General features: G+C 38.6%; 1 protein-coding gene across 2 annotated transcripts in view; it reads left to right on the top strand.

The window, feature by feature from the left end:
- Positions 1-23,562, top strand: part of TMEM117 (transmembrane protein 117) — a 529,726-nt gene that overhangs the window by 497,452 nt on the left and 8,712 nt on the right. For both annotated transcript variants that reach the window (XM_029206691.1, XM_029206692.1), the window contains one exon: positions 19,192-19,321. In XM_029206691.1, coding sequence (XP_029062524.1) covers positions 19,192-19,321 — 130 coding nt within the window. The remainder of the gene's footprint in view (positions 1-19,191; positions 19,322-23,562) is intronic.

The following is a 23,562-nucleotide window of genomic DNA, read 5'->3' on the forward strand; positions in this document are numbered from 1 at the left end:
CTGTTACTTTGTTTCCACATATGCTTAAGGATATTGTTTGTAATATTTCTAAATATGACGCATTTCATTAGAAATCTGATATATTACACAGAGATGTTATATGGAGCTTCATCCTCATAACATTGCCAATGTATTTTTCAATGTTGTTTACACTGATAATTCTGTTTAAAATCAAATATCAAGATGGGCTTTGAATAGATTATCAATAATGTTACATTTATGGAAATTGTGTCATCTTCTACCTGTCATAATTATGAGCAAGAAGAATTAATCCTTGAAGTAAAGGGTGCCCAGTAACATAGTAACTTAGTCCACTGATATACAGAACAAGGAAGACTTGAGATAAAATAAAATAGTTTTTTAGATAACTATGCGGAATATGTATATTTTATATATACATTACATAAAATTATACTATACATACGTATATAAATAAACATAAGAAAGAAAACTATAAGGATAATGTATGTTATATCTGTTATATTGTCCTTATAGTTCTCTTTCTAATGTTTTTGCACTGCCTCGAGTCACCTACGTAATACAAAATTTTATCACTTAATGATATGTCCAGCCACAATGTGTTAACAGCACAAATCTCACTGTCATACAACTTCCAAAGAAACATAAAAGTTTTGTCTCTTTAGGAAGTTGCAAAGTTTGATAGGCAACACTAGTGGGCACTAAATCATCCCCAAATCCATCCTGTTTTCCATTGCAGTGATATAGGAGTCTGCCATCAGAGTGCCTATGTATGATGAAAAATTTCCTCGGGTGAGAAAATTGAAGTGCAAAGAAGTTGGGGAGATAGTATTCATTACTAGAAATATTCTAAGTTTAGAGACAAATCTATGCATTGGCAGTAAAAATTCTAAGATGGTCATAAACCATCTAGAGTTAAATGTGCACCTCAACCTGCATATTTTGCAGGCTTTGTCAATGACTCGCAGGATAAACATAGACCCGCTGCCATTGTTTCACTTTGCAGTGGAAGTGAGACAGGATTCCTTCTTCGTGTGCTGCAGGTACCAACATTATTTCAAGATGAGCTACAACATACCACTTAAAGGAAAGTTTTCATTACAGATAAGTTAGCATCCAAAGGAAACACATATTGGCATGACAGTTGGCTTTTAGGTGGGAAGATAATTGCAACATTAGAGCTTAATGAAAAAAAGTCATGAGCAAGCTTGGTATGGTATAAAAAATATCTTTGGAGTCAGACTAACCTGGGAACCAATCCTTTTGGTACCCATTGTGCAGCATTGGGCAAGCTACTTGACTGTTCTGTTAGCCTCAGTTTACTTCCTTATAAAATGAGAAAAAGCTCACTTGCCATATATATTTGCATGTGGTTTACAGTAGATCAAATTCTTGACACAGAGCAAGTTTATGATAAATGTTGGTTTGCTTTGTCTGAATAGCATATGAAAATAAAGTCAATCTCCTAAACAGGGTTTGCCTTCTCCTAAATAGGATTCTCAATAAGGCGGATGCAGTGAAATACAGTTCAAGGTGTACTGATTGAATTTCATCTAATCTTTTCTCTACCAGTTGTCTGTTGGGTAATATGGGAAGAATCTAGTGACCTCACTGACCATCACTGTCTATATCTGCAAAAGGAAGAGTGTAATTTCTTTCTTTATTAATGCCATTAGATATTCTTTGAGAATAAATGCTTTGCCTATAGTCAGCATTCAATAAGTATTGAATTAGTTGAATAATAGTGTGATACTATCCTCTGCGGAAGTTGCGTGAGTTACTGGAAACTTCTGCAAGAAATATAGACTTCACATTCCCTCTAAAAGTGCTATGTGGACGCTATAAACCAAGCCCACTGTAGTCACCTCAGGCTTTTCTGAATGCATCGTGTCAGCATAAGGACAGGCAACTGCTAACATGAGTGTAAGGCTTCTTTACCCCAGCTTGGAAACTTGTTTCCCAAAAAGATCCTGAGGGTGGTAGAATCTCTCTCACATAGGTTCCCAACAAGGAAAACAATGTATTTTAGGTTTTTCTTGGCCATTGACCTCTGGACTAAAACTAGGTTCAGAAAACTTTTCATCTCACTGAGGGTATAATTCTCCAGCAACAAAATGTATTTTATTGTTCCCAATCCTCCACCCTGCCTCTATATATCTTGTTTTCCTAGTCTATCCTCTCTTACTTGAGGGTTGATAATTTTTCTCAAGAGCTCAGAGGATGAACACTCTTGACCCAAAACACACTGAAGAAAGGCCTGGGATGTCTGGCCGTTCAAATCCATTGCTCTAAAGGTTTTACTTTCTGTTCGTGTTATCACTGGGTGGTCCGTGGGGGTCAGAGGCAGACATTCTGTGATTGTCTTTACTGAGAAAGAAGAAACAGAAGGAAATCACATCGGTAGAGCAACAAGGATCCAGGCTATTGTTTCTAAAAGTCTGCTACTTTCCAGATACAATTAACTTAGCCTAGCGTTGTTTTGTTTTTTCAGAAAAACAGCCATTTTGACTTCACAGACAGTGATAGTCAAAGTATTTAACTACTGATACAGTGGAGGTATTCATCAACCAGAACGGACACCCGCTGTAAACAATCAGCGCATCCACCCTGGTGCACACCAGCTTTTAACTTTAGCCATTGCAGAAGCTACTTAAAATGTAAAAAGGAAATTTCAGGTCCCACTCAGAGTCCCTTATCCTGCCAAAATTGACTTTATTTGACACTAACAAGTTTATCTGAAATTAACAGAATCATAATCTCTCTCCAGTTACTGCCTCTTTACTGTGTTCCCACTCATACAGCAAAGCTCCTCATAAGAGTTCTGCAATTATTGTCTCTACTTCTCACTTCCCATTTTCTCTTGAACCAACTGTAGTCAGGTCTTTGTCTCCAACATCAGCTTCCTCTGGAGCTTGGAGGTCTTATCGAGATCAACAACTCCTGGGAGTTCCCTGGCGGTCCAGGGGTTAGGACTCCGTGTGTGGGGTGCGGGTTCCATCCCTGGTAAGGGAAAAAAGGTGCCGCACAGTGCAGCCAAAAAAAAAACCCATAACCCCTCTCCTACAGTACTGAATCCTATGGTTAACTTTCAGTCTTCTTACTTTCAGCTGCATTCAATAAAGTTGACCACTTCTGCCTTCTTGAGACACTTTTCACCTAGCTTCTAGGATGCACTTTCTCCTGTTGTTATACACCATTCTTGCTTTGTTTTCCTTACTGCCTCTTGCAACTTCCAAATGTCAGAGTACCTCAGCGCTCAGTCCCCAGCCCTCTTCTCTTGGCTTTCTGTACTCCCTTTCTAGACGATTTCATCCAGCTTCATGGTTTTAGATCAGTAGGTGCACGGGTGACTTCCACATGACATCTCCAGTCTTGATCCCTCCCCTATGCTTCCCAGCTGCCTGTGCAATACCTCCACTTGATATATAGTGTGTTCTAAATAGACCTCTGGATTTCTTACCCACCTCCCAATCTGCTACAAGTTTATTGGTTCCCCGAATTCTCCCTTCTCAGTAAATGATGCTGTCATTTACCAGTTGCCGGAGCAACTGGTAAATCCAGAAACTCAGCTGGCGACACTTCAAAATACATCTTGATCTGAACACCTGACCACCATTGTTTAACCACCATCATCTCGCACCTAAATTACTACAGTTGTCTTTAAACTGAACTTTATTCCTCCTACAGCCAACCTCCCACTCTCCACATCACTCACACTCCTATAGCCACTCTATCCTTGCTGTTTCTGGACATTCCCAGCTCATTTCCTGCTCAGGGCCTTTGCATTTGCTCTTCCTTCTAGCTGATCAGCTCCTCCTCCAGAGATTTACAGAGCTGTTCTTTCATACCAGTCAGCACTCCATACAAAGGTCATCCTCAAAGAGGCTTTCTTTTGACTAACTAAACTAGCACCCACCCCTAACTCACCACTCTCCATCACCTTACCCGGTTTTATTTCCTTTAAAGCATTTATCTCTATTTGACACCATATTTTATTGCTATTTGCTGATTGACTGGTCTCTCTTCTATTAGAATATATGCTCCATGAGACATTCTTGACAAAAAATTATGAAAATAGAAATGAACTTATTGCAAGAAACACTAGAGGCCCTTTACCTCAACCACCCATCTGATATTTAGATCAACTTCATACCCTCTCTATTGTTTGTGAAGTGAATATTTTTATATTGAATCACATTTATCCACTGATCTCCACTATTATTAATTTTTTACAGAGAAAAATGACTTCAATATTAAATAAAAATTTTACCAAGGACAATATCTACTCTTTTGACAGTATGCAATTAATTTTCCTATATAGCCTATAGAAGAAATTAGTCATTCAGACAACTGAATGTGACCATTCCTGGCAGCATGCATAGAGCCAGAACAGATACTGGAGCAGTGACATTTTATACCAAATGTCCAAATACAATAAAGCACAGAATAAGCAAGGGCTATGTGAAATTGAACCGCAGCCAGTGTCTGAAAAATAACATGAAAGTATGCTGTCTAAAAATTTCCTTCCACTAGATTTCACTCTTTCCCCTTTAGGAAAAGAGGAGTTATTAGGAGTTCTCATTTAATTAAAAAAAATATCAATTTATTATGTAGCTAATATTCACTCTTCTTAAGAAGTGCAAAGTAGGTCAAGTTGTTGTTTGATGATGGATGGAAGACTTTATCCAAAAGGATCTATCATTGAGTTATGACACTGTGTTTCTTTAGACTTTGCACTAGCTTTAGTTGTCAGCAACTTGTCCTAGTCAATGGTTTCTCTACACACCTCCACACACATATACACATAGGAGTCTCTAAAATGTCAAGCACTCTTTCCTTGCATATTGGTGAACTCTATTGCCCTAGTGAGGGATATTGATTTCCTATTATTCCTAGATGCCACATGATGCATTTCTATTAGTTGTAAACACAAGACTGACTTCTATTTTCTACTCCATCACATCAGTCTGCCAGGGCAGGACATCTGTAAATGAGGCCCAGTGCCATTTCATCAGACACTCTTCCACCTTGGTGCTTAAAATAATGATGCTTTCAAGCTGTCTAAATATAAAAAACTTGTCTTTAACAACCCACTGCTATCTTGCCAGAGCCTCACAGTAAAGTCTCTTAAAAGTAACAAACTACACTCACTTCTCAAATCTACTCTGGGCTTGACTTATTTGTTTTTTCTACAGGCACTAAACTGTTACTTATATCTCATTGATGTATGTTGGCTTCAGAATTAGACAGGAAAATTCCTATTGGCCTTTGCAAGTAAGAAAGATTACTGATGAAGAAAATACATTAAACCACACTACAAAATAGGCCTTCAGGATGAATTAGATTGTTTAGACAACGACAATTTTGAGAGTTTATCGGTATCTTGGAATGCATAAAAAGCACGTGTCAAGTTCTTTAAACATTTTAAGTAAGGATTTACAGTTTGACTTGGATTTGTTTTAATGATGAATGAGATCTGCCATCTCTTCTACTTGTTGAAAAAAGCCTACTTCAACCAGAAAGCCAAGATTTTTCCCCAAAGGTTTTAAATCTTTTAAATAGCATATGTGACTCCTGAGAGAGAACTCCAAAAGGTTATGGAATTCATTTGCCATTGAGGAAAAAAAAAACAATAGTTAATATTAGGAGAAAATAAGAGTATAACTTATAAGAAAAGAATATTTGTCAAAAGACATCTAAGAAGTAAGCTGCTGGTCTTTCTCTTTAGTACATCCTTCACATTTACTGCAGGGTGTCTCTGATATTCAACGTTGCCTTGACCACCTTCCTGGCGTCATCCACTGCTGGAAATGATCCTCCATATTTTTTTAATCACATGTTGGTTTACATTCTCTTTTCATGTTCTCTGACTTGGTTGGACGTGTCTCATGAGCTTCTTTACATTTATATGGTAACTAAAAGTATGTCTTGGATCATCCCAATGAGCATTTTTACTAATTATCCAAACATTAACTGCCTCATCTCACAACATTTACATTTGACCACTTTCTTCCTCCCATTATCCACTGTCTCTTCTCTGTGATCTTTGGCAAATGGCTTTATCTTTAGGTTACTCCCTGTGTAATTCCAGTATACCTTGTTTATAGGGAAAAAATAAAGTAACAATTTTCTTTCATAATAATGAATCTCAGTTTGACGTGTAATATTATTTACAAAAACAAGTATTTTTTGTCTCTGTTTACCTAAATTCCATTTACATGAAACCAAAAAGAGATGGTTGTATATCTTTAACTTTCAGAGAGCTCCATTCATCAATTCAACAAATATTTGAGTTCTTACTATACGCTGAGTACTACTTCAGATATGGGGAATATAACAGTGAACAAAACAGGAAAAATTTCTGTACGCTCCTTGGAGTTTACATTCCAATGGGAGAGGCAGGTAATAAACAAACAAATGAGCAACATCTACTATGTGTCAAGATTTCCAAGGATTTATTCAGCTAAGTGACACCATGGCAGTTTTGCTAATTAGGAGAAGCATAGGGTTACTGAAAGAAATCAGGCACTCGAGATTCTTAATAAGAAACAAAAATATCACTCAAAGCATGAGTACAATTCTTCAGGCCACCACTGCTCACTGTCATCTAAAATCTTGTTGCTAGGACATGGTAAACATAGAAAAGCTAAGGACACTTTACAAGCTGGGGACATTTTTGGTAGAATGATGTTCTGATATTCATGGATCTAAATTCAGTTCTGAATAGGCAAAACAGAAATTAACAAAGAGAAAGAAGCATATCTGTAAAGTTGGCTTTTGAAATTATTTAAAGCTTTATAATCTAATGCCTATAAAGAGGAGATATACAAATTATTACATTGAAAAATGTTGATATTTTATTGGTATTTAGGAATCTAATTATCACTCTATTCTAAGTAGTTATCAATACTTTTTGTTAAACTATAATATAATTTGCGTCTTAAATTTCTCAAAAACCAGGTGGCCAGTCTTTAGCCTCCAAAATACGACTTTTGTTCTGACACCATGGTTTCATTTTTGCAGGGTAGAGTACTCAATGTTATTACATTTTTATGCTTTAACGCTTCTCTAAATAGAAATGGGGTCCCTTCATTTGATTTGGGAAATTGAATGCCAGTTGGGGAATTCAAAACCATGTTGGTTTCAAGCTTGAGTTTCTCTGCACAGTACCAAGTTCTTTTCCTTGGCCCCAAGGCATGTGTCTCAATGAGAAAATGTGGGGAAATGATGAATCGAGGATATCCTGAGATCATCTTGCCTATATACTTAACATTGTCCTGAAATTCTGTCTAGATGTGGCCCATGATTAATAGGGCCACACTTGGATGTAATCACATTTGGTCACATCCATCCAAATTACATGTCCAAATGCAATTTGCACATCAGTGTTCAAATGTGATTTTTATAGCTATAGGCAAAAGTAAACCATTGTACGTAAGAAATAGGAGTAGATACATACCATGGTGCTGCTCATTTATTTTTATATGGGAAATATACCCTTCTGAATAAAAATTAACTTTTTCTCCTATATGAAGCAAGATACAAAGTTGGAACTCTGTTCATCACCATAAACTGATGAGAACTACAATAGGGTGTGTGACACAATGTACCTAAATCATTCTCACATCACTGAGTCACAAATGGGACAGACAGCTGAAGGCATTGTTAGATTTGATAGCAGACTGTAATAAGGAAGCTTTGAATTACTGAATACTGATAACATTTCTTAAAGAACAGAGTAAATGAACATTTTATAATATACAATCACAGGACCAGCCTGTCTGTACCCTGGTCTTAGTAACCAAACACATCTTGCCTTGTAATTCTCTTAATTCAACACTTTCATCTGGTATTCAAAATATAATTTATAAAACGTATGCAGCGGGGAGACCTTCAAGATGGCAGAGGAGTAAGATGTGGAGATCACCTTCCTCCCCACAAATACATCAGAAATACATCTACATGTGGAACAACTCCTACAGAACACCTACTGAATGCTGGCAGAAGACCTCAGACTTCCCAAAAGGCAAGAAACTCCCCACGTACCTGGGTAGGGGAAAAGAAAAAACAGAGACAAAAGAATAGGGACGGGACCTGCACCAGTGGGAGGGAGCTGTGAAGGAGGCAAGGTTTCCACACACTAGGAAGCCCCTTCACTGGTGGAGATGAGGGGGTGACAGGGGGAAGCTTCAGAGCCACGGAGGAGAGCGCAGCAACAGGGGTGCAGAAGGCAAAGCGGAGAGATTCCTGCACAGAGGATCGGTGCCGACCGAGAGGCTTGTCTGCTCACCTGCCGGGGCGGGCGGGGCTGGGAGCTGAGGCTCTGGCTTCGGAGGTAAGATCCCAGGGAGAGGACTGGGGTTCGCTGCTTGAACACAGCCTGAAGGGGGCTAGTGCGCCACAGCTAGCCAGGAGAGAGTCCAGGAAAAAGTCTGGACCTGCCTAAGAGGCAAGAGAACACTGCTTTGCGGTGCGCGAGGAGAGAGGATTCAGAGCACTGTTTAAACGAGGTCCAGAGACGGGTAGGAGCCGCGGCTATCAGCGCGGACCCCGGAGACGGGCATGAGATGCTAGGGCTGCTGCTGCAGCCAACAAGAAGCCTGTGTGCGAGCACAGGTCACTATCCACACCTACCCTTCCGGAAGCCTGTGCAGCCCGCCACTGCCAGGGTCCCGTGATCCAGGGACAACTTCCCGGGAGAACGCACGGCGCGCCTCAGGCTGGTGCAACGTCACGCCGGCCTCTGCCGCTGCAGGCTAGCCCCGCATTCCGTACCCCTCCCTCCCCCCCGGCCTGAGTGAGCCAGAGACCCTTAATCAGCTGCTCCTTTAACCCCGTCCTGTCTGGGTGGGAACAGACGCCCTCAGGTGACCTACACGCAGAGGCGGGGCCAAATCCAAAGCTGAAACCCGGGAGCTATGCGAACAAAGAAGAGAAAGGGAAATCTCTCCCAGCAGTCTCAGGAGCAGCAGAATAAATCTCCACAATCAACTTGATGTAGCCTGCATCTCTGGAATACCTGAATAGGCAATGAATCATCCCAAAATTGAGACTGTGGACTTTGGGAGCAACTGTAGACTTGGGGTTTGCTTTCTGCATCTAATTTTTTCTGGTTTTATGTTTATCTTAGTTTAGTATTTAGAGTTTATTATCATTGGTAGATTTGTTTATTAATTTGGTTGCTCTCTTCCTTTTTATTTATATATATAGATATACCTATTTTTTTCCTTTTTCTCTTTTTGTGAGTGTGTATATGTATGCTTCTTTGTATGATTTTGTCTGTATAGCATTGCTTTCACCATTTGTCCAAGGGTTCTGTCTGTCCATTTTTTTCTTTTTTTTAGTACAGCTTTTAGCACTTGTTATCACTGGTGGATTTGTTTTTTTGTTTCCGTTGCTCTCTTCTTTCTGTCTTTCTTTTTATTGTTTTTATTTTTTTTTTATTTTCAATAACTTTTTATTCTAACTATTTTATTTTATTTTTTTCTTTCTTTTTTTCTCTCTTTTCTTCTGAGCCATGGGTCTTGGTGCTCTGGCCAGGTGTCAGGCCTGTGCCTCTGAGGTGGGAGAGCTGAGTTCAGGACATTGGTCCACCAGAGACCTCCCGGCTCCATGTAATATCAAATGGCGAAAGCTCTCCCAGAAATCTCCATCTCAAAGCTAAGACCCAGCTCCACTCAACAACCAGCAAGCTACAATGCTGCACACCCTAGGCCAAACAACTAGCAAGAGAGGAACACAGCCCCACCCATTAGCAGAGAGGCTACCTAAAATCATAAGGTCACAGACACCCCGAAAACACACCACCGAACGTGGTCCTGCCCACCAGAAGGACAAGATCCAGTTTCATCCACCAGAACACAGGCACCAGTCCCCTCCACCAAGAAGCCTACACAACCCACTGAACCAAACTTACCCACTGGGGGCAGACACCAAACAATGGGAACTACGAACCTGCAGCCTGTGAAAAGGAGACCCCAAACACAGTAAGTGAAGCAAAATGAGAAGGCACAGAAACACACAGCAGATGAAGGAGCAAAGTAAAAACCCACCAGAACAAACAAATGAAGAGGAAATACGCATTCAACCTGAAAAATAATTCACAGTAATGATAGTAAAGATGATCCAAAATCTTGGAAATAGAATGGAGAAAATAAAAGAAACGATTAACAAGGACCTAGAAGAACTAAAGAGCAAACACAATAAATGAAATTAAAAATTCTCTAGAAGGGATCAATAGCAGAATAACTGACGCAGAAAAACAGATAAGTGACCTAGAATATAAAATAGTGGAAATAACTACTGCAGAGCAGAATAAAGAAAAAAGAATGAAAAGAATTGAGGACAGTCTCAGAGACCTCTGGGACAGCATTAAAATCACCAACATTTGAATTATAGGGGTCCAGTAGAAGAAGAGAAAATGAAAGGGACTGAGAAAATACTTGAACAGATTATAGTTGAAAACTTTCCTAATATGGGAAAGGAAATAGTCAAGTCCAGGAAGCGTAGAGAGTCCCATACAGGATAAATCCAAGGAGAAACATGCCAAAGACACATATTAATCAAACTATCAAAAATTAAATACAAAGAAAAAATATTAAAAGCAGCAAGGGAAAAACAACAAATAACATACAAGGGAATTCCCATAAGGTTAACAGCTGATCTTTCAGCAGAAACTCTGCAAGCCAGAAGGGAGTGGCAGGACATATTTAAAGTGATGAAAGGGAAAAACCTACAACCAAAATTACTCTACCCATCAAGGATCTCATTCAGATTTGACAGAGAAATTAAAACCTTTACAGACAAGCAAAAGCTAAGAGAATTAAACACCACCAAACCAGCTTTACAACAAATGCTAAAGGAACTTCTCTAGGCAGAAAACACAAGAGAAGGAAAAGACCTACAATAACAAACCCAACACAATTAAGAAAATGGTAATAGGAACATACATATCAATAACTACCTCAAATGTAAATGGATTCAATGCTCCAACCAAAAGACATAGACTGGCTGAATGGATACAAAAACAAGACCTGTATATATGCTGTCTACAAGAGACCTACTTCAGACGTAGGGACACATACAGACTGAAAGTGAGGGGATGGAAAAAGATATTCCATGCAAATGGAAACCAAAAGAAAGCTGGAGTAGCAATTCTCATATCAGACAAAATAGACTTTAAAATAAAGACTATTACAAGAGACAGAGAAGGACACTACATAATGATCAAGAGACCAATCCAAGAGGAAGGTATAACACATAAATATTTATGCACCCAACATAAGAGTACCTCAATACCTAAGGAAAATGCTAACAGCCATAAAAGGGGAAATCAACAGCAACACTATGATAGTAGGGGATTTTAACACCCCACTTTCATCAATGGACAGATCATCCATAATGAAAATAAATATGGAAACACAATCTTTAAATTATACATTAAACAAGATGGACTTAATTGATATTTATAGGACATCCCATCCAAAAACAACAGAATACACTTTCTTCTCAAGTGCTCATGGAACATTCTCCAGGATAGATCATATCTTGGATCACAAATCAAGCCTTGGTAAATTTAAGAAAATTGAAATCATACCAAGTATCTATTCTGACCACAATGCTATAGGACTAGATATGAATTACAGGAAAAAATCTGTAAAAAATACAAACACATGGAGGCTAAACAATACACTACTAAATAACCAAGAGATCACTGAAGAAATCAAAGAGGAAATCAAAAAATACCTAGAAACAAATGACAGTGAAAACACAACGACCCAAAACCTATGGGATGCAGCAAAAGCAGTTCTAAGAGGGAATTTTATAGCAATACAATCCTACCTCAAGAAACAAAAAACATCTCAAATAAACAACCTAACCTTACACTTAAATCAGTTAGAGAAAGAAGAATAAAAAAACCCCAAAGTTAGCAGAAGGAAAGAAATAATAAAGATCAGATTAGAAATACATGAAAAAGCAATGAAAGGAACGATAGCAAAGATCAATAAATTAAAAGCTTGTTCTTTCAGAAGATAAACAAAATTGATAAACCATTAGTCAGACTCATCAAGAAAAAAAAGGGAGAAAACTCAAAACAATAGAATTAGAAATGAAAAAGGAGAAGTAACAACTTACACTGCAGAAACACAAAGGATCATGAGAGATTACTACAAGCAACTACATGCCAATAAAATGGACAACCTGGAAGAAATGGAGAAATTCTTAGAAAATCACAACCTTCTGAGACTGAGCCAGGAAGACCTAGAAAATAGAAACAGACCAATCACAAGCACTGAAATTGAGACTGTGATTAAAAATCTTCCAACAAACAAAAGCTCAGGACCAGATGGCTTCAGAGGTGAATTCTACCAAACATTTAGAGAAGAGCTAACACCTATCCTTCTCAAACCCTTCCAAAATATAGCAGAGAGAGGAACACTCCCAAACTCATTCTACGAGGCCACCATCACCATGATACCAAAACCAGGCAAAGATGTCACAAAGAAAGAAAACTACAGGCCAATATTACTGATGAACAACCATGAAATAATCCTCAAAAAAATACTAACAAATGGACTCCAACAGCACATTAAATGGTTGATACACCATGATCAAGTGGGGTTTATCCCAGGTATACAAGGGTTCTTCAATATACACAAATCAATCAATGTGATACACCATATTAACAAACTGAGTGAAAAAAGCCATATGTTCACCTTAATAGATGTAGAAGAATCTTTTGGCCAAGTTCACCACCCATTTATGATAAAAACCCTCCAGAAAGTAGGCATAGAGGAACTTACCTCAACATAATAAAGGCCATATATGACAAACCCACAGCCAACATTGTTCTCAATGGTGAAAAACTGAAACCATTTCCTCTAAGATCAGGAGAAAGACAAGGTTGTCCACTCTCACCACTATTATTCAACATAGTTCTGGAAGTTTTTGCCATGGCAATCAGAGAAGAAAAAGAAATAAAAGGAATCCAAATCAGAAAAGAAGAAGTAAAGTTGTCACTGTTTGCAGATGACATGATAGTATACATAGAGAATCCTAAAGATGCTACCAGAAAACTACTAGAGCTAATCAATGAATTTGGTAAAGTAGCAGGATACAAAATTAGTGCACAAAAATCTCTTGCATTCCTATACACTAATGATGAAAAATCTGAAAGAGAGATTAAGGAAACACTCCCATTTACCACTGAAACAAAAAGAATCAAATACCTAGGAATAAACCTACCTAAGGAGACAAAAGACCTGTATGCAGAAAACTATAATACACTGATGAAAGAAATTAAAGATAATACAAACAGATGGAGAGATATACCATGTTCTTGGATTGGAAGAATCAACATTTTGAAAATGACTATACTATCCAAACCAGTCTGCAGATTCAATGCAATCCCTATCAAACTACAACTGGCATTTTTCACAGAACTAGAACCAAAAATTTCACAATTTCTATGGAAACACAAGAGACCCCGAATAGCCAAAGCAATCTTGAGAAAGAAAAACATATCTGGAGGAATCAGGCTCCCAGACTTCAGACTACAGTACAAATGCTAAAGTAACCAAGACAGTATGGTAGTGGCACAAAAAAAGAAATATAGATCAATGGAACAGGATAGAAAGCCCAGATAGCACATACCGTCACCTTATTTTTGATAAAGGAGGCAAGAATATACAATGGGGAAAAGACAGCCTCTTCAATAACTGGTGCTGGGAAAACTGGACAGCTACATGTAAAAGAATGACATTAGAACACTCCCTAACACCATACACAAGAGTAAACTCAAAACAGATTAAAGACCTAAATATAAGACCAGACACTGTAAAACTCTTAAAGGAAAACATAGGCAGAACACTCTATGACATAAATCACAGCAAGATCCTTTTTGACCCACCTCCTAGAGAAATGGAAATAAAAACAAAAATAAACAAATGGGACCTAATGAAACTTAAAAGCTTTTGCATAGCAAAGGAAACCATAAACAAGATGAAAAGACAACCCTCAGAATGGGAGAAAGTATTTGCAAATGAAGCAACTGACAAAGGATTAATCTCCAAAATTTACAAGCAGTTCATGCAGCTCAATATTAAAAAAATAAACAACCCAATCCAAAAATGGGCAGAAGACCTAAACAAACTTTTCTTCAAAGAGGATATACAGTTTGCCAACAAACACATGAAAGAATGCTCAACCTCACTAATCATTAGAGAAATGCAAATCAAAACTTCAATGAGGTGTCACCTCACACCAGTCAGAATGGCCATCATCAAAAAGTCTACATGCAATAAATGTTGGAGAGGGTGTGGAGAAATGGGAACCCTCTTGCGCTGTTGATGGGTATGTAAACTGATACAGCCACTACGGAGAACAGTATGGAGGTTCCTTAAAAAACTAAAAATAGAACTACCATATGACCCATCAATCCCACTACTGGGCATATACTCTGAGAAAACCATAATTCAAAAAGAGTCATGTACCACCATTTTTTTTGCAGCTCTATTTACAGTAGTCAGGACGTGGAAGCAACCTAAGTGTCCATCAACAACTGAATGGGTAAAGAAGATGTGGCACATATATACAATGGAATATTACTCAGCCATAAAAAGAAACGAAATTGATTTATTTGTAGTGAGGTGGATGGACCTAGAGTCTATCATGCTGAGTGAAATAAGTCAGAAAGAGAAAAACAAATACCGTATACTAACACATATATATGGAATCTAATAAAAAAACCAAAATTGGTTCTGAAGGACCTAGGGGCAGGACAGGAATAAAGACGCAGACGTAGAGAATGGGCTTGAGGACATAGAGTGAGGGAAGGGTAAGCTGGGACCAAATGAGAGAGTGCCATGGACATATATACACTACCAAATGTAAAATAGATAGCTAGTGGGAAGCAGCCACATAGCACAGGGAGATCAGCTTGGTGCTTTGTGACCACCTAGAGGCGTGGGATAAGGAGGGTGGGAGGGAGATGAAAGAAGGAGGAGATATGGGGATATATGTATATGTATAGCTGATTCATTTTGTTATAAAGCAGAAACTAACACACCATTATAAAGCAATTATACTCCAGTAAAAATGTTTAAAAAAAAAGTATGCAGAAGGAAAGGAAGCCATGGCTCTCATAACATGTACATACAATCTGTGCATGAAACTACTATACATACATCGATTTCATGCCAAGAGAATCTCAGTAGTTTCTAGTAATCTCCTGTTCGTCAAATCTCCCTACTCAGCAGTCTGATTGAAACCAACTATCCTGAGGCAGTTGCTTAGTGGAGAAAAATTTACAGTTGGTCTTCTTGTTCAAATTAGGGTCAGATAAAATATGAGAACCTTATGTGGTGGCAGGGAGGGATAGTTTAAAGCCCCTCATGGAACTGACTTTGGGTGAGAGATGAGCAGGTGATGAGTGTCATCAATGATTCTCTATTAGAACAGGTACAGCAGGTACAAATAATTCCATTACTGAATCAAAAACAAAAAGCGTTGTCACTTTTCATGGTTAGAGCCTGCGTGTCCCAGCAGAAAGTATGTATTCTTTGGCCCGGGCTCTGCCACATGACAGCTACATTATTTTGTGACAATTCAACCTTTGTGAGGCAAATTCTTCTCATCCATAAAATGGGTTAATAATAGCAACATTTGGGAATGATTTTGTATGTAATGTAACTCTGTAGCTTAGGATGATGCTAGAACACTGCCAGTGCTCGATACTTTATACCGCAAGCATCCGCAGGTTTCCTTTAGCCTCTCATGTTGCTGGTTTACCAGCTCCCGCCTACACAGTAGCAGTGCCAGCCCCACCACACTGCAAGTCCCCCACAGTTATTTGTGTGTCGCCACAGTGTGACCCACAATTTGCTCCTGTTCTTCTATCCTTTGAAGCCACCTCATGCATCTCTTTGAGAGAGGTGCCCTTCTCTATGGCCCCGCTCCTGGTGCCCTCTGGGAGGACTCAGCTCTGACCCAAGTCCCATCAGAGACCTCAGGAGGCCAGTGCTGTGCCATGGATGAGGGAAGAAAGGAGAAGATGGCTGTTTTCCTTTTTCATCTGGACCTTGAGGCAGCCCTGGATGCGATCCTCCTGAAAACAGACCTATCTGCTTCCTCTGCTTCACTCTCAGGATAACCCTGGCCTTGGAATCATGCTCGGATATCAACCTTGCTTGCTGGCCTGTCTCTGTCTCTTCCATCTGTCTCCAGCAGTGCACTAATTGCTGTCCAGGCATTGTCTCATCCTCACAAGAAGCTTGTAAGATTGACAGATGAAGATGGGAACTCAGAATATCATCCTCTCTCCTCTTCTATCTCCTATAAATAAATACTTGGGGTATCACCACCCTCAGATGCCCCCATTAAGATGAGTCTAAAACATATTGCAAGTGGTAGCAATGGTTATTATTTTTTAAAGACTTTTTTGATGTGAACCATTTTTAAAGTCTTTATTGAATTTGTTACAATATTGCTTCTGTTTTATGTTTTGGTTTTTTGGCAGCAAGGCATGTGCAGATCTTAGCTCCCTGACCAGGGATTGAACTCACACCCCCTGCACTGGAAGGTGAAGTCTTAACCACTGGCCCACCAGGGAAGTCCCAGCAATGATTATTATTATCATTCCATTCTAAGTCAAGGTCAAAGTTTATGCTGATTCAACGAGTCTGCAGAAATATGCAGAGTAGGAACTGAACTACAGAAATCAGAGTACCAGGGAGAGAATGGGGATAGGGAGTTAGAAGACCAAGGAAGACAGTTTTGAAAACCAAAATCTGGTCATTATAAAAAATAATATATAAGGGGGAAATCTAAGAGAATTTACGTATCATCTCTTTTATTAGTTCTCTTTGTTTTTAATTTATTAGATGGCATAAGACACTTCTCTCACACTTTCCCCCCAAATCCCTGCCTTGATCCCTTCTTTAAAAAACTAAAAGCACAAGTAATGCCATCTTCTAGATGAAGAGTAAGACTTTCTCTTCTCTTTCCCCTACTTTCCTTTTCCTTAATTCATCTTTCTATCTCCAAGTACAGGTGGGAAATAATTGAGGAACAATTTTGGGGGGAATGAAATTTTGATCCCAGTCTACAAGAAATCTCTAGAGATTACTTTCAAACTAAAATTGATTTCATACCCAGTAGAAAGCTTTCATTTCACGAAATGAAAAGCTAAATGATAACAGTCTAAGAACATCTTTCCAAAAGAAGGCACCCTAAGTACACTTGCCCAATTACTACCAAGAAGTATTCTCTTCCTTTTTTTTTTTAACTTTTTTTTAAAAATTGAAGTGTAGTTGATTTACAATGTTGTATCAGTTTCAGGTGTACAGAAAAGTGATTCAGATATATACATAGAAAGAGATACAGATATAGGTATTCTTTTTCAGGTTCTTTTCCATCATAGGTTATTACAAGGTAATGAATATAGTTCCCTGTGCTATACAGTACGTCATTATTGTGTATCTATTTTATATAGATAATAGTGTGTATCTGTTAATCCTAAACTCCTACTTACACCAAGAAATAAGAGAGAGAATTTCTCTATTGATCACGCTCTGTGTTTTTTATCCAGGGCTAGTGAAATATTCTCTGGTTACCATTGCCAAGCATAATTTTTTTATGGCAGATGTCAGTTATACTTTAGTAAAAGACTAAATTCATTTTCAATTCTCTTGCAAGAGTCTTTCAAGTAATATAGAAAGACCAAGATATTATCAGTGGAGGAAAAAAAAACAAGATCAAATGCACTTTAATAAAATGCAATCGTTCACAAGTATTATTACCGATCCACTTCCTACTAATATTTTAGATCAAAATGTTTCAAATTCATTCGGCTCCAATGTTTTGGGTTTTCTGAATTTCCAAAATTACACGTCTATTTGCTGCTGAAATCTGAAAAACCAGGAGAGGCAAGACCAACAAGAAATTTGCGTACACACCAATAGAAAGGGATGATATTGCATCATTTTCTTCTTATATATTTATTTCTTATTAGTGGTTTAAAGTGATCCATTGATCAAGAAATTGATAGACATTGAAAACTTTCCTGGTTACCACCACTCACATACTCACCTTTCCTTTAAGGTCTATTCTGCCTTAATCAGAATTTTTACCAAAGAGGGGAGTGGAATGACATGGAAACTCCTAAAATGTTCAGGCACAATATTATCAGTACACCTCTATTAGCTGCATATATAGAAATCTTGGGAAAAAATAAGTTTTTTATATTGAGATAGCAGATTGAAATCTTAAATTAATATTTTGTTTATTATTTTTTCATATCCAAGTTTTTAAAAAAATATTCTTTAAGTATAGGACTGTTAATTAGTGATCATTTCATTACTAGAAATAAAAATATGGATTCAGCTTAAAGGTTTCTTCATTATTTAGTGTATTTCTTCTTCACATGCTAGTTATGAACTTTAATTTGGTACCTCTATCCAAAAATCAAGAGCAGATGAGACACCTAAAAATATCTTCATTTGCATCTGTTTTCCTTCCTTATGAGAAGGAGAGTCATCCCACCTGATTTTGCCTTGACAACAAGGAAATAACTAATGACAATTTGGGAATTAATTCACTGTTCATCTCGCAAGCTAGTATGTCAGGCCCTCCATCATTTGGTTCAAATTGATGCTAAATTGCAAGAGGGTAGGACATTTGGTCCTTTGGCATTTTTCCATTCCATATAGTTGCTAGCAGAGATGATTAATAAAGCTCCCTTGATGTGAATTAAGGAACTCGGTTAAGTGAATTAGATCCTATTTACTCTGTCTTCTTACACAAATATGCTGTTATAAGGTTCTTATTTTTTTTAAGTAGTGGAACAAAATATAACTAAATTACCCCATATTTTTAAAATATGGATCACTTCCTTCCTATAAAAATTTAAGACCAGGTCTCCAGAAAGAAAGACAGAAACACGTATTGATGCACATCAAATCTGCATTGGTTTCTTATTATCACATTAAAGAGACAATCTAAGGATATAAGTTATGACTTAATTTTGATTTTGTTTGCATACCACTACCTAATGTACATAAAACAACCATCACAGAACAAAACAGATACACCCAACAGCTAGCTGCATTTAAATGATTTTAAAATAGGTGCTTATAAAAAGTCAATTTTTGGTGTTTAGCTGCTTAGGAATGAAACAAATCACAGATATGTTTTCATGTTGATTTTCTCTGGCAGGACTGGGAATTCCCACATTTCATGGGAGACGTCGATGTAAATCTTCCAGGTTTGCATACGCCTCACATGCAGTTCAAGATTCCTTTCTTCCAGAAGATCTTCAAGGAGGAATATCGTATTCACATAACAGGTATAATTTTGAACACGATTTGATTGTCTCCTAGTTAGAGTCATGCTAGCTGCTATAAAAGGCAAAGCAAATGGTAACATTTTAGAGGCATACAGGAATATGGTTTTATTTTACTCACGTAACAGTGCGAGGCGGTTCCAGATCAGCAAGGGGCTGTGGACCATCATTCTGGGACTTAGATTCCTGGTGACTTTAACAATTTCAACTTCAACATCCACTGGGCAAATGGGAATAATGAGAATGGGGAAAATGACTAAGAGGGTTTGCCTGTTTCTTAACTCCCTGGCCTGGAAATAAAACATGTCACCTCCATGCACATTCCATGGGGAATAACTAGTGAGATAGCCCCACGTAGAGTTGAGGAGAGCAGAGAGATATGGTCCCCCATTGGGCAGCCACTTGTGATGTCAGGTCTCATGTTCTAGCCTAGGAGTATCAGAGATGAGTCATATCTTTGTTATGGATTGTTTGCTATCTGTGCCACACTCCATAGACCACTACACCTTGGTTTTGTTCATTAGGTGGGTTTCTTTTTCACAACATACAGCTCAGTATATTTTTTCGTCGTGAATACTCTTTATGCTTTGTTCTTCATTTGCTTCTGAGATCAAAACAGTGGTACCCTAGAGATCCAATCAGACCATGTGCCTTTAGGGAGTTGGGCCGCTTCTCATTTGATTGAGTAAAACTTATTGCTGTGGCAGGGCTCATGTTTGTCTCAGGCGATTCTCTTGTGGATCCTCAGATTATTCCATTTTCAGATGTGTCCTGCTCTTGAAGTAGCTCGAATATGATTTATTATAATCTTCTTCCATGACAACTCAGTCATTCTCATCTAAACAAGGCTTCCCAGAGCTTCGTTTTATACCACTTTTTCTCTTTATAACAAGAAGCAGTCAGCTGAATGTTCACAAAGAGAGAATGGCATTGGTTCTCAAGCTGTTCAAATGCAGGTAATGAATGTGTGTGTGTTTTAAGGACAATGGCCTAGGATCCCACACCTGCTATAATAAAAACTGCTGAAGAAATTTGTGCTTACACGACCGTCTGTGCTGCTGAATAAAAATAGCCTGAGCACAGAAAACGTGAACATCTGAGTACTGCAAAAAACCTTTGCTCAACTTGAAGGCTGTTTTTTGCTTTGAGCATGAGGCAACCTTCCTAAATTGGAGAATGAGCTCATGAATAGGGAAGATGCAGCAGGTTTCTCTTCTATTCAAAATGAATGAGGCTCTTCTATTAAATTCACTGGGTAAATCAATCAATTTGAGTTCAGGTCACATAGTGTGGTTTCAGAGTCCCCACTTAATCTCTGCAGCATGCTACCCTCTCCGACTTCTAAAACAGCTATGACACACGTGGTATCATCATATCCCTTTGGGTGGGCTTTTGACGGGACCATCTGTTCTTGCTATCAGCTCTTGTCTCAGACCATCATGGCACTAATATTGTCTCTGACTGAATATCAGAAGCCTTATCAAAAATATATTGTTTGAGTGCAGAGTATCAGGTTTAAAAAAGGGGGTAATGGAGGAAGACTCAGAAAATCCAAAGACCAGGAAGAAAAATAAAGCTGTTAAAATATTTAATTTCGGGTGCTTTTGCATGGCTTTGTCATATATGCTGCCATTTATAGACAGGGGCAGGGGTAGGTTTTGTGGTTCCCAAAGCTTACGCAATTTGGAATGCTTTACTTAAGAATATGAATACAAAATTACAACTAAAACTTGTATTCGGTGTCTGGGAAGGGAGCCAGGCACACAGGAATCTCTGATGATTCAGCATCATTACTCTCAAGGTAAAGCCTCCTGTGCCTTTGAACTAAAACATTCATCCCACCAAGTATTATTTTCTAAAAATGTAAAAGGAGGAAAGGCTAGCTAAGTTTTTGCAATAGAGACTTCACATTAATAAAGTTTTCCAGAAGATGGAAATATATTATAATTAAGGCTTTGTGGTAGTATTTGCCAAATTATGCTGATTATCATATCATGCAGGAATTTTATAAATATACAGATTGTTGGGCCCCATTCCTAGTGGTCCCAACCCAGTAGGTCTGGGCAAAGGCCAAGGAATGGGACTTTTGTAAAGCTGCCCTGGGTGATGCTGACCATTGAGAACTGCTCCTTTCTGATTGAGAAGACACCGGTGCGGTCAGACTGTCTCCCTGAGAAGAGCCATGCAAATGATTGGGTATCTGGACCTACTAGGAAGGCTTTCGAGGATTCTGGGGCTTAAATTCAAAATAAGATAGGATACATGTGGGCTTTGGGGCGAAGGGCTCCACCATAAACTATTTAAATCCAGTTTGTGGTAAGATGGTCATGTGCTTCCCCAGATCCAAGATAAAAATTTCTAGGAAAATGGTGACAGGTTTGGAGGCTGAAAAAAGAACTTTCCCCTCTTGTTTTGTTCTGTTGCTCTCTTTGTTCTGTGAATTGGTGAAGAGGTTGCTGAAGCCACTCTGGAGTATCACCCATCTCCCCTGAAAGGCCTTTGACTTTATCTGATGTTGTAAGATAGTTGTTTCTGGGCAAACCCAGGCAAAACCCCCCAAACACAGTGCTACATGTTGTATTTTAACATGCTCAATCGTTAGTAGCCCACAGATTTCCAAGTGAGCTACAAACGCTAGCTTGATATGTTCCTTCAAGTTCTGCTTCTTTTTGTAAAGAGACCCTAATGCTTTCCTTGTTTAGCAAATCACCCCTGGGAGTATTAAGTGTGAAACCCTCTATATCCATCTATGTTTCTCAAACTTTATGTGTATGAGAATCACCTGGAGAGCTTGTATAACAGATCAATCAGCCACACACCCAGAGTCAGATGCCTGAGGTAGGAGGTGGAGCCTAGAATCTGCCACCCTCTGAAGCACCACCAATGCTGCCTACGCAGGCAGCCAGAGAACCACACTTTGAGAAACACTGCTACTGAGAAACATTTTCTATAGTTAGAATTCCTCTCATCTCAGCTTTTATTTATTTTCTATGCACTTCTTAAAACAAAAGCCAAGGGGCAGAATGCAAATTCAATAGAAGTGGGGTAGCCAGTGAGAAAGGCATATGGTAGGGGCCTGACAGGAGCTAGAAAGTTCAGAGCTGGGGCCAACAGAGGAGGTCCCAAAGCAGAGCATGACCGGGGAAAAGGTCCAGAAGAAGCTGGAGCCAGGGCTAGGAGGGGATCCTGCAGACCTCCAGATAGCTCTGTCTATTGCTTTCTCTGTCTGTGTTTGTTCTGCACCAGAAGAGCCTCGACAAGGCTGGCTGGGGTTCTCCCAGGGTCAAGGATGGCTTGATGGCCTCAACTATTATTTCTCTGTGATCTAGAAAAGATGTTCAGTGCATGCTGAGGCAATGGAATGTAAAGACTTGGTGCATAGGTTCCAGCCCTGCTACTAACTGGTGGCAGGGCCCTTGTGAAGCTCTTTAACCTCTTAGAGGTTCAGTTTTCTCATCTGTTAAATGGGGACAGTAATGGTACTTATCCCATAGGATTGCAGTGAGAATGAAATTAATTAATATGTACAAGGCACTTAAAACACTGCCTGCCATGAAGTAAGCACTCAATACATTCTCAGTATTTTTACCTAAAGCTTTTCCTTTCATCCCTCCAGAATCTGGCTTTCCTATTTAATTCACAAACATTAGGTAGCCTGAGAGAGGGCTCTCAAATTACTTTTCCACTATTCTGAGTTCTTTCCTGTTATTTACTGTGCTGAGTCCTCAAGAAAGAGAAATCTAAGAATGAAAATAAAAAAATCTCTCTCCCAATGAAATGCTCCTGTATGTAGACGGTTATCTGACACTGATGAGTTCTCATTGACATTCTAAAAGCCTTTATGATTTGAGTATTTTTTAATCCTAGTTCCTAGCTAGTTTTATTTATGCATGTCAGAAATAACTTGAATTGTTGCATCTGTTTAGCTCATCTGGATCCCCCTTGACAGATGGTTTGCTGCAGTATGTATGAGCTTTCAGTTTATAAGCTGGGCTACAGCTTATAAAAAATAAATCATCTCTATCCAAGGGTGTGTTAAAATATTTTTTTCTGGGAATTTTGACTTCAGTAATAAAGGGGATAAATGGTTAGTGATTCAGTCACATTGGTGCTTTTAGTCCAAGTCCATTGTTCTTCTCCTAAAAGTAAGTGCTAAATGCAACTGTGTAATTATCTCTTTTGCCCTCTTCCCTTTTACCTATAAGGTGAGTGCAAAGATGGATTCAAAATGTGATGCACTAAGT

This window comes from Monodon monoceros, unplaced genomic scaffold, assembly GCF_005190385.1.
Source record: "Monodon monoceros isolate NGI ecotype Baffin Bay Population unplaced genomic scaffold, NGI_Narwhal_1 Super_Scaffold_6, whole genome shotgun sequence".
In the NCBI taxonomy this organism is placed as follows: domain Eukaryota; kingdom Metazoa; phylum Chordata; class Mammalia; order Artiodactyla; family Monodontidae; genus Monodon; species Monodon monoceros.